At 43.9% G+C, this 16,183-nt stretch overlaps 1 protein-coding gene across 2 annotated transcripts in view; it reads right to left on the bottom strand.

The window, feature by feature from the left end:
- Window positions 1-16,183, bottom strand: part of GARRE1 (granule associated Rac and RHOG effector 1) — a 1,402,647-nt gene that overhangs the window by 399,407 nt on the left and 987,057 nt on the right. For both annotated transcript variants that reach the window (XM_044081683.1, XM_044081682.1), the window contains exon 9: window positions 13,749-14,704. In XM_044081683.1, coding sequence (XP_043937618.1) covers window positions 13,749-14,704 — 956 coding nt within the window. The remainder of the gene's footprint in view (window positions 1-13,748; window positions 14,705-16,183) is intronic.

Raw genomic sequence — 16,183 nt, forward strand, 5'->3', positions numbered from 1 at the left:
ATCCTTATGAGGTATTTGCTTCCCACAAGAAATATAACTTTTTCTGACATCGGTCTGAGGCAAGAAAAGTTTCCCCAATGGGGTACATTGCTTTATTGAAGACTTCGGTCTGAAATTCGAATATCTCAGGAGTCGGCCGACCGGCACTTGCGAACTGCTTCTGCTTCGGGCACCGCGCAGCAAGAAAGACTGAACAAAATGGCGTCGGTTGCACTATTTATACCCCCTGGCGCACTAATGTCAGGGAAGAGGAGACAGCAACCGACGCCGGACCAAGACTTTGGAATTCCGGCTGACTGCGGGACCGCCTGACGACAGGATAACCCAAGTGTGATGACTGCAGCAGGGTAACACGATGAACATCTTCTCAAAATGCCTATCTTGCAAAATATCTCTGTACAGTGTAAGAAGCACTTTGAAATTGACAGCACTTTATGAATGAACTGTACACAGCACAAGAAACTTCTCGAACTGACTGCACTTTGTGAAATAACTGTACTCTGCACACAGTAAACTAAAATTATTGCAATGTAATAAAGCACACACTGCAAAGCACGTTGCACACACAGATACTTTTAACAACTTGAATACGAAATAGTAGTTCATATAAAAAAGTGGTCTTTTAATAAAAAAATGCAATCGCTTTGCTTTTCCATGCTTATTTTGCCCTTTTATTGTACTTGTTATGCTCGTTTGACTTTTCCTGTGGTTGTTTTATTTTTAACATGCTTGTTAAGCAAATCAGAAGCAATTCTGAACAGTCTTCACAATTATCTCGAATAATTTTATCAAATACTGTGGTTTCAAACACTTTGCTTAATCAATAATGCATTCTGCACTTTTCGTTTCATTAATAATGCTTTTTGTGCTTTGTGAATGCTTTGTATCATTTTCTTTACAAAATAAATCATCTATGCGAGTTTTAATTACCTGAAATTCGTTTCTGACCTTTTTTTAATTGTTTTAGCAGGTTGGGACAAGTCGTTCCTCTATATACCTCCATTTCTAACTGTGCACCTCATAGCTCGACTTCTGGCTTCTTTCCGGTTTCTTGATGCTCAGACATCCTAGTTCCAACACCATGTCGTCCAGGCATGCCACTTCTAACACCATATCGCTTGTCTGGACAGGATAAAACTGACAAATGGTTGTGGGTTCAGTTCAAATAGCTCTGTCACTTACAAACACATCAGGATTGAGGCTTAGTAACAAACTTAAATAAACTTATAAACAGACTGACTACTGCACTCGTATATGTCAACACTCTGGCTGTTCACTCAAAATGGCACTGCTGCCTGCACGTGCTCTCTATTTATACGAACGTGCCCTCACTTCAGTCACAACACACAGTCTGATTTATAGGGTCCCTCAAAGCTCTGACTGGAGTGGACTGCCCAAGCAAGTACTGCTCCTTTTTAACCACCGCAGGCTTCAAAATGGTTATGTCAGACGCTGTCGCTCTCTCAGCAGTGTCCTGTTTTCCATCCATGAAGATGGGATATTAACTCTGGTGAAAGTTTGACACCCCTGTTGTCTACAAACAACTTACCACTGGCATGCTGTTATTCCCACTTACTGGCTGCCCTAACTTTTGCTCCCCCCACCTTGCTTCTTTGGACATCTATGTGATACATGGCCCCACTGGTTACATTTAAAATATCTAACCTTTTATCCTGACCATGTTTCTGAACTATTGACTTCCCCTGTTGCTGGTGGACTCTGTTGGTGTGGTTTAGGCTGCCCCCCCATGGGTTCCCTTGTATCCATCTGCAGCATTGGGTATCCTCCTCTTGTACAGAGATGCACTGCTTGATAAGTACAGATCCCCTTTTCTACCCAGCTCATCTTTCAGAGTTGCACTCCTGGTCTGCCAACCAGATTCTCAAGTCCTCAGGCAAAGTGGTAATGGCTTGTTCCCTCACCAAAAGGTCTGCCAGCCCTTCAAAACTGAAGACCTGACACTCACTCACCCACCTGTAAGTACTTAACTCAGCAATATAATCACATACACTTCCATCTGCCTTGTGTCTATGCCCACAAAACCTTTACCTGTAAGCTGCAGGTGTTAACTTAAAACATTCTAGTAAAAAGAAGTTATGTACTCACCATAACGTTCCATCTGAGTAGTAGTACTTCATTTGTCTTCAGCCTGTGGGTATTCGGATCATAATCGGATCAGAGACAGCTACACCACTGGCATCTGATCCAAGCTCCTCCCCTTACCCATAATGCTCCCTTGCCTCCTCCCTTCCCTCAGATCGAGTTTGCTGCTCAAGAAAACATAAGCCCAACCCAATCGGACCTTACCACTAATGGCTCCCAATAACTAACCCAAGTATAAACCAGGAGAGCCACTATAGTGCTCCTCTCCTGAATACAAGGATAGAACAAGAGTAACAAGGTCAGGGGGAAGGAGGGGGGATAGTTGAAGACAAATGAAGTACAACTACTCAGATGTAACGCTATGGTTAATACATAACTTCTTTATCTGAAGTAGATGACTTCATTTGGTTTTCAACGTGTGGGACAGACTCTCCAGCTACCAACACTTGGGTGGCCCTCACGGAAGGATATTCCAGAGCACCACAGAGCCAAAGGATGCCCAACTCTTGGATATGATTGTCCAACTTGCAATGAGATATGAAGGTATGAGATGAGGACCAAGTAGCTGCAGAACAAATGTTACCTAGCGACACCTTTGACCAAAAAGCCGCTGAGGTAGCCATGGACCTAGTGGAGTGAGCTTTCACCTGATCTGGAGGGGAAATGCCTCTATCAGAATATGCTCACATGATCCATTGGGAAATCCAGCGAGCAATGGTCACTTTAGAAATTAGCTTACCCAGAAAAGGTTTCGAATAAGATACAATCAACTGATCAGATTTATGAAAGGATTTTGCTGTGTGTAAATAAAACCTCAGTTGTCTACATACGTCCAGCAAGTTTAATTTGTATTCAGCTCTATTTTGTAAATTTGGAAAGAAAACAGGGAGATTGAGAGTTTGATTAATATTTGCTTCTGATGCCACCTTGGGAAGAAAGATGGATTAGTATGCAGGGAAACCTTGTCCTTATGAAAAGCCATGTAAGGAACTTTAATGGACAATCCTTGAAGTTCTGATACCCTCCTACCAGAACTGATAGCTACCAAAAAGGCAGTTTTCCAAGAAGGGAATTGTAAATCTACGGATGCCGCGGACTCAAAGGGAGGTGACACTAGAACTTGAAGAACGAAGGTGAGGTCCTAAGGTGGTGTAGGATCTTTCACTGGGGGCCTTAAAAGGAAGGTACCTTTAAGGAAGGTCTTGCAAAGTCTAGAAGAAGTTAGGGAAGCCATGTTTTCCCCCACATGGAAGTTAGAGATGGCAGCCAGTTGGACTTGAACAGTAGAGGAACTAGCACCTTGGTAAAACATATTCGCTAGAAATTCCAGAACAGCCAAAACCGTAGCTGTGAACCTATCTAGGTCCCGTTGAGAGAGCCCATATAGAGAACAGTTTCCACCTGCTGCGATCAATTTTCCTAGTGGAAAACTTGTGAGTCGCCACCAAAATGTTTTCAACTGGACAGGATAAACCGGGAGTCCTAATCATTTAATGGAACTGGAACAGCCAAATGAGGAGTTTCAGACTGTCCAGGTCTGGGTGAGGAATCTGAGGGATGCGAAATGAGATCCGAAACCAGATCCAAGATCCATGGTAGAACTGCCAGGTGAGACCAAAGGGAGGAGAACCAGAGTCGACGAGGCCAGAATGGGGCAATGAGGATTACTGAGCTCCCCAACCTGCGAGCTTTCCGAAGAAACTTCGGAATGAGAGGCAACGGGGGGGGGGATATTAAGACTGGGAGGGCCAAGCGTGAACCAGTGCTTCTCTGGGGGATTCCCCCCGAGGGGGGATCAGAGTGAAGAACTTACTGCATTTCTTGTTGGAAGGAGATGTGAAGAGATTGCAGCAAGGCCGACCCCACTTGAGGAAGATCTGTTCCGCTACTGAAGGATTCAGAGACCACTCATAAGGCATAAGAACAGTCCTGCTGAGCCTGGCCACCAGAATGTGTGTTCCCACCAGAAAGTGGCCGGTGGAAATTGCCCGATTCCATACACTCATGGCCTCATGACAAAGGGGTAAGATCTGGTTTCAGCCTGTTTGTTTATGTACCAGACTACTGACATGTTGTCTGACTGAATAGCAATATTCCATAGAGAAAGATGGGCATGAAGGGCCTGCAACGCTAAAAGAACCACCCTCATCTCCAGGACTTTAGACATGCAAGTTGGTCTCGGAAGGGGACCACGTGCCTTGGACAGTTCTTCCCAAGCAATGCCCACCCACCCTACCTGGGAAGCATCTGTGGTCACTGTGGTTGTGGGAAAGGATGGAACAAAGGGGCGTCGCTTGAAAAGGTCCAGGGAAAGAATCCATCAGAAAAGAGTCTGCAATCCTGTGAAATCCGAATTGGATGTGACAAGGATAGATCTAGTAAAGACCACTGAACTGCTAGCGTCCAGTGTAGAACTTGCATATGAAGTCGTGCATAGGGCAGAAGATTGACTGTGGCTGTCAACAGTCTCCGCTGAAGGAAGATGAGACGGGAGAATGTAAGAAACATTAAGTCTTAAATTGTGTACCCCTTCCAGAGTGAGGTAAATCTTCATTTGTATGGTGTCCAACCAAGCTGCTATGAAGTCTAGAGTCTGGACTGGAGTCAATGATGATTAGCTGAGGTTTACAGTAATGCCCAGACTGTTCGCCAACACCAGGAAATAGTCCTTGGTTAGCACAACAGACACCTGGTGGGGGCAAGCAAGGAGCCAATCGTCCAGGTATGGGAAGACCTAAATTCCCTGGAGTCTCAGCTGAGCTGCTACTACCACCATCACTTTGGTAAAGACCCTGGGGACTGTGGTGAGACCAAAGGGGAGGGGGCCCTGAACTGATAATGACTGGCCCCCAGCAAAAGCGGAGAAACCTGCTGGAGTGCCTGTTCATTTTGATATGATAGTACACGTCCTGGAGGTCAATCAAACACATCCAATCATTTTCTTGCAGGTAGGGCAAGACGGACTGAAGGGTGACCATCCGGAATTTTTTCCTTGGCTACAGATAGGTTCAAAGTGGAAAGATCCAGAATGGGTCTTAGGTCCCCTGTCTTCTTTGGCACCAAAAAGAACCTGGAATAAATGCCCAATCCAGACTGATCTGGGAGGATGGTTTGGATGACTCTTCTTAGCAGCTTGTTTATTTCCAGTGTTGCTACCCTCCTTTACGTGGGTGGAATGTCTGGGAGGTGTTTTGGTGGGAAGGGTGGTTCTACAAAAGGGATGCAATAACCTGGATATGATTTGCAACACCAAACGGTCATTACGGACTCCCATTCTGTTTGGTGAAGCGAGAGGTGACCTCCAACTGCCTCCAGAGACCAGTCAGGCAGCCCCTCAGGGCTGCTGTGCAGGTCTGTCCAAGAACGGTTCGCGAGACCCGAAATTTCTCAGACCCCCCCCTCTGCCTCTGGGCCAGCGTCTATCATGACCCCCTCTGCCTCTGGGCCAGCGTCTATCATGACCCCCTCTGCCTCTGGGAAGATGAGTCCTGAGTGTCCTGGGAGAAAGTACAGTTGTGTACACTTACCATAAATGTAGATGTTAGTGTGTATTCACTGTTGCAGTCATCACACTTGGGTTATCTGCCTGCAGGTAAGCTCTCAGTCGGCCCGAATACCACAGTATTGGGATTAATGCGGATGCTGTCACCTCTTCCATGACGTCAGGGGTATAAAACATGCAGCCGATGCCATTACATCAGTTTTTCTTGCCCCAGATGTCAGCAGCCCCCAAAATAAGAAGCAATTACATGGTGTGGAACACCTCCAGTAAAAAGTAAATTCCATAGCCATAAGATATGGCCAAAAGGAGGATATGTAGAAAGCATAGAAGTGTCAGGGGGCTGGAGGGAGTGTAACCAGGAATGCATCAGTGAATACACTCTAGCATCTACATTTATGTTAAGTGTACACAACTGTACTATGCTCTTCGTGTTTCACTATTGCAGTAATCACACACGGGTTGATTCCCAAAGCTGAGGAAGGGTGGAGGCAGTCAAGAACTAGTAGGGCTGGCTAGCAGGCCTTGTAAGACTGCTGTGGCAAATCCAGCTCTGGATTTAGAAAAGAAAGGTAAGTGGTAATGCTTGGTGAAGGTGTGTACAGAACTCCAGGTTGCAGCTTTCCAGGATGTCCCTGGTATGGACTCCCCTAAGAAATGCTGTAGAGGTTGAGGTAGCCCTAGTGGAAAGAGTTCTGATCCCCTGTGGGGTAGGTTTTCGATGGTGCTTGTAGCAGAAATGGATGCAGTGTGCTATCCATTTGGAAATGGTTTGCTTTGAAATGGTATTGCCCTCTGCCCCTATAGCAAAGCTAACTAGCAGCTGGTCATATTTTTTGAAAAGCTGAGAACTGTCAAGGTAGAACCTGAGTTGTCTGTGCAAGTCCAAGGAGTGCAGGATCCTTTCCCCTTTACTCTGAGGATTAGGGAAAAAGGTTGGTAAATGGATGGATTGGTTTAGAGCTACACTGGATACTACCTTGGGCATAAAAGATGGGTTAGTCCTGAGGGAGACCCTGTCAGCATGGAAAATAATGAAGGGTTCCCACAGCCATTAGTGCCTGTAATTCAGATACTCTTCTTGCTGAAGTGATGGCTAGAAGTAAAGCCATTTTCCAAGAGAGGAATTTTAACTGTGCTGTAGCAGCAGGCTCAAAAAGGGGAAGCGTGAGCTTTTCTAGTGCAAAGTTAAGGTCCCAGGCAGGGGTGGGTGCTCTCCTCGGGGGTTTAAATTGTTAGATCCTCTCAGGAAATGTTTGACCAGAGGGTCAAAAAAAGAGAGGTGGCTCAGTATTATAATGAGCTGAGATGGCCGAGGCATAAATCTTAACAGAAGAAAAGGATAGGCCTTTGTGGAGCAACTCTGCTAAGTAATCTAGGATTTGCGGTAATGTGGTCAGGGCTATGTCCTTTCCTTGAGACTGGCTCCAAAGAATAGTATATTTTCCATTTTTCTGAATAGGATTTCCTAGTACTAAGCCATCTGGCCTCAAGGATGTCGTCCAGCACCTGTTTGCCGAGGGCTGCTGGTGGAGTACTTAGGGAATAAGCTAAGTTGCAAAATACAGGGTTTGCAGCAGAGGATGCAAAATCTGTCAACTCCTGCTGGGACAGCAGGGAGGGGGGGGTCTGATGTAGGTGCCAGGGTGGCACTGTTGCCAGACTGCGTAGGAGTGGATACCAGTGCTGGCGGGGCCAGTCCGGGGCAATAAGGATTGTCCTTGGTTTGTCCTGTTTGATCTTGAGTAGTACTTTTGAGAGAAGGGTCACAGAGGGGGAAAGGCATAAAATGAGAGGTTTTCCCATGTAAAGGATAGGGCCATCCACTTTCCATGCTTGGCTGTGGGGATTTCTGGTGCAAAATTTGCTCAATTGATGGTTTTGGGGGAAGGCAAAGAGGTCCATCTCTGGTGTCCCCCACATGTGGGTTAGAAGCCTGAATGAGTTGGATTCCAGTTTCTACTCGTGTGGGTCCAGTAGATTTCTGCTTAAGTCGTCTGCCAGTGAATTTTGTTTGCCTGACAGGAATTGAGCTTGCAGGTGCACTTGGTTGCTCAAACTTGTGTTCTACAAGACCATGGCTAACGTGCAGAGTGGGTAGGAATGAGTTCCCCCCTGCTTGTTTATGTAACACATAACTGCGGTGTTGTTTGTCCTTATCAAGAGTTGTCCTGGAAGGATAAGTTTCTGAAGGCTGTCAGAACATTCTGTACAGCTAACATTTATTTTTGATTGATATGCAAGTGAATTTGTCCTGGGCTCCATTTGCCTTGAATTCATCTGCCAGCCATGTGAGCCCCCCCCCATGCATAGTCTGATGCGTCTGTTGTCAGGGTTTGGACCGAGAGGGGTTAAGTGAAAGTGAGTCCCTTGTTGTGGTTGCAAGCCTCTGCCCACCAAAGGGACTCTGCCCTTAGACAAGGAATGATGGGAATAATTGCTTCCAGGTCCTGAGAATGATGGCACCAGAGACTTAAGTGCCATTGAAGTTTCCTCATATGCAGTCTTGCATATGGAATTAGAAGAATGCATAAGGGTATGAACCCTAGGGTTTGCAGTATTTTTTTTTTTGCAGACAGCTGGGTTCTGGTGGCCATTAGTTTGAAGTAGTTTGTCAAACAAACCTGCTTTTCTGGAGTAAGGAATGCCATCTGGGAAGCTGTATTCAAGCTTGCTCCCAGGAATACAACCTTTTGGCTGGGCACCAGATATGATTTAGTTGATGGTGTACCCCAGAGAAGTTAGAAGTCTCTTTACAAATGCCAGGTGCTGAAGTAGCAATTCCTGGGTGTCCGCCTGAATCAGGCAATCATCCAAGTATGGGTAAATTTGAATATTTCTCTACCTGCAGTATGCAATGGCTGGAGCCAGGCATTTTGTGAATACCCTGGGAGCAGTAGATAAGCCAAAGGGAAGTGCAGAGAACTGATAGTGCATACAGCCTGCCCTGAAACATAGATATTTCCTGCAAGATTCCCTTATGGGAATGTGCAGATAAGCTTCTTTTAGGTCTAGCCAGGAGTCCTTGGCTAGCATTGGAAGCAGCTGTTGTGTACGCATTTTGAATTTTGGGACCACCAGGAAGGTGTTGAGAATGGACAGGTCCAGGATAGGCCGCCAAGAGCCCTTATTTCTGGGCTCCAGGAATAGTTTGGAGTAGAATCCCTGTCCTCTTTGCTCTATTGGAACAGGTTGAATAGCCCTGATACTGAGAAGAGTAAGTACTTGCTTTTGAGCCTCTGCCCACTGGTTTGGAGGAAGGTCTGGCAACCCACTTGGGGTTGGCAGTGAGTGGAAGTAGAATCTGTATCCCTGGGATACAATGTTTAGGACCCATCGGTCCTGGGTAATGGACATCCAGTTTTTTGCATGCAGGGCGAGTTTTCCTCCTAGGGGTGCAAGTACTTGGGCATGGCTGGGAAGGATGATAGACAAGTAATTGTGAATTTTTTCCATAAGGGGGTGGCTTACCACTCGCTGTTTTTGAGGGGGGAGCACTCTATTGTTTAGATCTGTGTACCCTAAGACTGTAGCCTTGGTGGTCTGTTGACCCTGGGGGGTTTGGGCTGAGAAGTCCTTGTAGGGACTGGAAAGGACATTTTTTTTGAAGGCCAATGCCTACTGAATCTAGGTGGCTGTACTTGTAAGGAATCTTTAACAGTTTGCATAGATTTAGCTTTTTCCTCCCTTTTATGCTTTTGTGCCAAACCAACATTCCTGGTTTAATGGAGCATCTAGTAATTTTGCTTTGACATGGTCTGGCCAGATTTGTTCCTTCAGCCAGGCATGCCTTCTCAGTACAGACCCAGTAACAGCAGCCCTGCAAGATGCTTTTAAGGCCTCAAAACCACACTGCAAAGTATGTTTACTGACTTGGTTTGCAGAATGCAGTAACTCTTGTAAATCTATTTTCTGCAAAAACTGGATGCAACAACATTTTGTGTTTAATTATTTCCATAATATGCTGCTGGTACTTCAACATGTGAAACTGGCAATTTAAAGCCCTGATGGCAAGAGTTGCACAGATATATACCTTCTTGCCCCATCTGTCCAAAGCCCTCGAAATCCTGTCCGAAGGGGTAGGATTTTTGGCTGTAGTAGCCTTAATACCTTTAGGTCCTTGGGAAATGGTCTCTGTATCTGCAGTGGGATTCTTAAAGAGAAACTTGAGAGAGTCAGGTACCCTGTAGTACTTGTCAGGCTTTCTAGGAGCTGCTGGCAAAGTATCAGGAGTAAGACTGGATTCCATGAAAACATCATCTACAACATCCAGGACAGGGGGTATAGCTAGAGGCCTATGCTGAGGCAAGTCTAAAAATTCTCTGAGTCTCTTTTTGGACTGTGGGTAGTCCTGGTATTCCCAGTGGAAATGCTCTCTTAAGGTATGCAAGGCTTCACCACAAGAAAAGTCCTCTGGAGGGGAAGCAGGGGGAATGGAATCCTCTGCATCTAAATCCTCAAAGGAAGATAAGGGTATGTCCTGGTAATCAGAAGGGTCAGAGTCATCGGACTCATGGTCTGTTGAATCAGAAGGGAAATCAATTCTTTGTCTTTTAGAGGGGGAAGGCTGGCTTCCCCTAATTAGAGTTATAAGATCTTCAGCCATTGTAAACATTTGTTTCTGTGGCATGGGAGCTCGAGCATGTGCTTTAGTCATCAGTTTTCTAGGCGTAGTGCGAACTCTGGGCCTGAGAAACTCGATAGTTTTTGTCTGAAACCAAGTAGTCTGTTTAATACGAATATCGGAAGGTTGGAATACACCCTCAGAAGCAGTTGCCTGCACAGTGGCTCTGGACCCATCCAAGGTAGAGACATCCACAGGTTCCATAATCGAAGAAGCATCTCGCAGCATACCAGACTCTGAAATGGTGTCAGCAGAGGCCTGTGAATCTGTAGAAGCGGGTATCAGGGTCTACGAAGGCACCTCACTGAGTACCGGCGGACTGGCAACTAGCTTAATGGAAGCGTCGTCTGCAGTTTTGGACCTTTGCGGTCTGTCTCTGTCTTTATCCTTACATTTTTTTGGAAGGTCGGTAGTCGGATGGCTTACTGAAGCCATTTCAGAATATGGAAAAGGACAGCGAAAGAATTTAGAAACAAAGATAGCCAGACGACAAATAGTTTGGGTGTTAAATCACAAAACCCGACAGCGAGGGACGTCATGGTCTGGGCCTAAACAAATGACGCAGTAAGAAAGAAAATCTCTGAGAGGTACTTGCTTTCCACAGGCAAGACAATTGTTAACTTTGTCTGACATCGGCGAGAGCAAGAAAAAAGAATCCCTAATGGGATACTTAGCTTTAGAAGACTTCAGGCTTGAAACTTGAAAAACGAAAATTTCAGGTAGTGCCCGACCGGAACTTGCGAACTTGCTTCTGGCTCCCGCGAGTCAAGAAGAGCTGATGTAATGGTGTCGACTGCATGTTTTATACCCCTGATGACCTGACGTCATGGAAAAGGCAACAGCATCCGACGCCGACTGAGGGCTATCTGCAGGCAGATAACCCAAGTGTGATGACTGCAGCAGTGAAACACAAAGAACATCTGCTGCTTCCAACAGCATACACAAATTCACTGTCAAAACTCAATAACCCTATAAACTCTAGGAGGAAATGGGCCTAACTTCTAAACTTATGCACAATTTAACATTCGCAACTCGATAAAAGACATCTGAGACAGAGTAAGACATGTCCCCTGCTGCCTTCAGAAGATCCATAAATCCAGATATGTAATTTAGTTTAGTCAATGCAGCCTACGATGTAAGGCAAGGCATAAGCCTTCATATGTCCTAGGGTTATGCACAAAACAGCACTAGCAATTCAATTTTCCCAAGTATCTGAAATGCAGAGTAAGGAAATCAGTGTGCTGTGCCTGTGGTCATACACAACTGCACCATCAAGAAATGGATTCCTCATAATATCTAAAGTAAGATACCAGCATACAGCCTCAAAGGGTATGGTAAAGTAAAGCCTACTGTTCACAAGGTCATGTGCAAATCAACAGTTATAAATCAATTCTCCAATAAATCTGATGCTTAGGATCAGATATGAACTTGCTATTTGTGAGGAAAGGAGACAGTACTACACTATGATCAATCAACCTACGGCACCTAAGCTGCTGTGTAAGACATAAGCCTGCTGTTAACAGTATACACAAGTCAATAATGGTCATTAAAGCATCCCATATTAGAACCATATGGGAGATAAGGCTGTGTTCTGTAAGGCTATAAATAAACATATGCAAAATTAAACCTGAAATCTAAAGGAAATGTTGGCGTTAGGTCTTAGACCTCAGCTGTGCAGCATACAGTGATATTGAATTATAGGACCATGCACCCTAGGGGTTTAAACAGGAAGTAAATTTACAAATTATATAACATAACTGAACATTACTTATTTAAGACAAATGGAATAGATACTTGTAACTTAATAATTATAAAAAGAGTATTTTAATATAAATATGTTTTGATAACCTCTAGGGATGTTAACTGATTGGTTTTTCCCTGTATAAAATCAGCACAAGTGAATATGATGCCAGATAATGTGAAGGCAAAAAGCCAAGGTACCAGATTTGGTTAGTAACATTTGATTGTGCTTGGCAAGTGGCTTCTGAATATTCTTCCCTCCCCCTTTTTTCCTGATTGTACGCTGTTGCTTTTGGATTAATAAAACTATGTAACCCAGTTTTACATAAACAGAATATCATATTCGCCTCAGATGGACATACATACAGAAGAGGAAGTGACAACTGCATCCAATATGCAAGACAGTGGGAAGAATTAGGAAGTAACACAAGAAAAATACTGATCTTAAATATGAAGAATAGAAAGGTCTGAAGTAACCATGAAGATAAGAGCTAAAAACTGGCAACCTTCAGCAGCACACACAATACTCTCAATACAATACAAAAATCTAGCAGTAGCCTGGGACAACTGGAAGAGGAGACTGTACTGACACCCTGCAAGAGAGATCTGAGGAGGGTTCCTTGCGGCTCAAGGTTTGTGGGCAAAGGGGAGGAATCTATTGGCTTTGGAAAGTTTTATGTACTGAACTGCCTGAGTCTTGCAAATCTCTAGTCCAAATTTAGTGGAACATGTACAAAATCCTGTCATATACCATTACTAGTCAAAGCTTGCTGATTGCAAGGCCTCATCATAAGTGGATTTAACAAGATGAGGTTTTGAACAATGCCCGTCCACTGGACTAATCGTCTACTGTCAGTCAAGCCATAAGATGTTATCAGACAAAGGATAGTCCCTGCTGGTCCCTACTCGGTGCACACTCCATTGCCACCATCTACAGTAATATGATGGTGTGTGTGTCTTTCGGCTTTTCCCGGTTAGGGGGTACATACAGCGAGAACTCGGGTCCGTAATGATTGGCAGTAGAGTTTTATATGCTGGCTTGCGGGCCTAGCACACAGCGAAGGAAGCGACGAAGGCAGCGTAATAGCATATACAGTATCATACAGTAGGAGAATTTAACGGGCGAATCGAGCGAACAGCGTCTAACTGTGGCGACACAGCACCACACACCACCGGTCTACAGTAATATGATGGTAGGCCTCATCAAAGCCTTAGGACATGTAGGCTCATTTCCTGGAAGTGGCAGGCTTTGAAGCTCTGGCACTGTTAGCAATATTTCACATTGAGTGTTTTCCCCAGACAGTGCAAAAACTGCTGGTGTCAGTCATGGAATTTGATACAGTGACAAAAGCACTCAAACTTCTGGTGCTTCAGGCATAACAAAATAAATGTTTTTAAAGTAACACTAGGAGCACGATCCAAACTGTAAAAGTAACAGAAAAGAACTTGGATGTGCAGGAAATGTTACATTAGTCTGATGTGTAATGTCATAGCCTAAAGGCTCTGCAAGCTCGTGTCCAAAGCATAATGGCTAAATAATTATTCAAACCATGCTAAGCTGGGGGCATAAAGAGAGAAACTACCGACAGTCAGCCACTGCAGAAGGTCTCCAGAGCCAGATAAATCATGCATCTAGGTTGCAGTGCAATGTCACCACACTGCTAGAAAACAGATGTAATTACATGCTACAGAAACTGATCAGGTGAATAAACATTCTTCAACCATAGCATTTGTCAAGTGTGCAAGACTAACAAGTGTGTCAAGTAATGTAAAATACTGTACCTGCAGGATCAAAAGGAAGTATGTCTCCCAGCATCCCGAAGACCCCCTCACTCTGGTCACGATTTGGCCATGTATTATTCCTGGGACCCTGTGCTTTCTGACCTAACATCTCAGACATGACATTGTCCATATAGTTGCTCACAAGTCCTAAACTGTAAAAATCTGAGCTGAGATCAGGCAGACCTGCGTTATTCCACTGACCAATTTGACCAACAGATGGTAACCCAGAACCAACAGTTTGAGACTGCTGCTGTGAACTACTTGGCCACTTGGCAGGAGCTCGCTGCTGCTGTCCAATAGGCTGCAAAAGATGCTGATAAAACTGCAGTTGCTGTTGCTTCTGTGACTGTTGAGATAAAGTCTGTTGTGGAAGTTGTAAAGTAGAATGTGATGAAGATTGTGGCTGCTGCACTGCTACCGTTTTTTGTTCTGCTGCAGATGCAGAGGCAGTAGAATTCCTTCTTTTTGGCAGTGGAGATGTTTGCTGGGATTTGCTCATATTGAATCCTGAAAGAAAGTCGATAACATCTTGCATTTCTCTATCACTTGGCAAATTCATACCCTTTTCATCTTTATCACACCCTTTAAAGAGGTTTTCACGTCTATCAACAGAAAGCCCATTGGCTGTTTGACTAGGTGTACAGTGGGTGGACTGAGCATCCATGGTCCTGGGAAAACTGCCAATGTTTAGAATGCTCTGCAGTCTTATATCTGTACTGCTGGACATTTTTGCCTTCTCCTCTAAGCTGCTGCCAACACTGCCATTTTTTGAAGGTGTGTTTGGAACAGAATAGTTGTGGCAGGAAACCTTCTTAGTAAACCGAGAAGTCAGCTTTGAAAAAGTCTTTTGCAGTCCTGAGGATTTGCTTCCATTACCTGATGGTAAATCTACCTGACCTCCAAAGTCAGAACTTTCCCGCTGCAACTGGATTTGAATGGATGGTAAGGCTTGCTCTCTATGCATGGAGAAAAAAAAAACAAGCATATTAAGAAACTTAACATTGAACTATTAATTTAACTTTTACATTTCCGCCTTCAACCCCCGACTCCATTCGAGATGTTGCACCATCACCAACTCTGGCACAGCTATCAAACAAATTACCCAACTGAAAGTCATTTCATTACACCTAATGTTGGGTTTGTTCTGTTAACTATAATACTACAGGCCACTTCTTTTCTAGGTGATGGAAAAATGAAGTTTATGCTGTGAAGTCGCAGCTATGTAAGAAACAGGATATTTTCCTGGCATTGTACTGCCCTCAATGAAATTTCCTAGAGTCAGACAATACCTAACTCCGACTGTTTTTAAACTTGGGTTAACAGCATAAAGCACAAAGAGGATTGCGTGCAATTCAACACTAACAAATTACCACATTTTAGAAGGGACAAAAACAACAGAGGTTTCATATCTTACTTTTAAATTGGGAGGTTACACCAACATTTAATCTAGGCCACCTTAAATCAGCATTTTACATATAACATCATAAGGGCATACCCTCAAGCTTACGTTTTGTTATGACAAGTTAAGCAGTTTGCTACATCTGCTGTAAAACTATGGATTTCAAACAAGCATGCATGTCTGCTTGCACATATTACTCTTCTACTCCTACAACATAAATGTACTGAAGGAATGAGAAAAAGAAGCCAGGAAGTCTGTTGCAATTTAGAGATGTAGCACAAGCAACACCACTAGAAAACATGTTACTGTACCTCTCAAATTGTAAGTTGTAATTATATCCACTGTATGTGCTTTTCTGGAGACAAATCATTGCAAGGATATAAGGCAATTTAGAGGATAAAACACAAGTGTCTGGTCTGAATCATAACTTATGTGAAAAGTGGGGGGATAGACAGTTTGTCACGTAAAGACAAATAAATGTGGTGGGAGGAACATGAAACAAACTTTTATAAATAATGTAATGGAATCTACACAATCAAACTGTGAATTATATTTCAAAATATGGGAAGCACAAGTTTAAGAGGGATGAAGACATACGGCAGTTCTGGTAATATGATGAATGTATAACTTTGCGACAGTACTCTTCACAGATGTCTGAATAAGAGGATCACTGAAACAGTAACATTAATACGTGATTAGCAGTAGAATACTAGTTCTTCTAGCTTGACTAAAGAGTAATCAAATGCTCCCTGAGTGCAACTGGTCTTTTTCCTACATCAAGAATACCAGCAGGAAGCTCAGCAGTAAACAGAACAACCTAACACTAACGTCTGTGCTTTTAAGGAGCAAATAACACTAGTAAGTGTTCGGGAATACTTGGGAACCATCCAGGGTACAGTGAAAATTATATTGGGTAAAATCCCTTAACAAAACTAATAATGTCACGAACATCCACAACACGACTAGAAAAAGAACCTGCAGAGTTGAAATAAAGAACTTGCTCCCAATTAATACAGTAAAATATACAAGAATTCTA

This window comes from Protopterus annectens, chromosome 8.part1, assembly GCF_019279795.1.
Source record: "Protopterus annectens isolate FY-2018-M chromosome 8.part1, PAN1.0, whole genome shotgun sequence".
Lineage (NCBI taxonomy): Eukaryota > Metazoa > Chordata > Ceratodontiformes > Protopteridae > Protopterus > Protopterus annectens.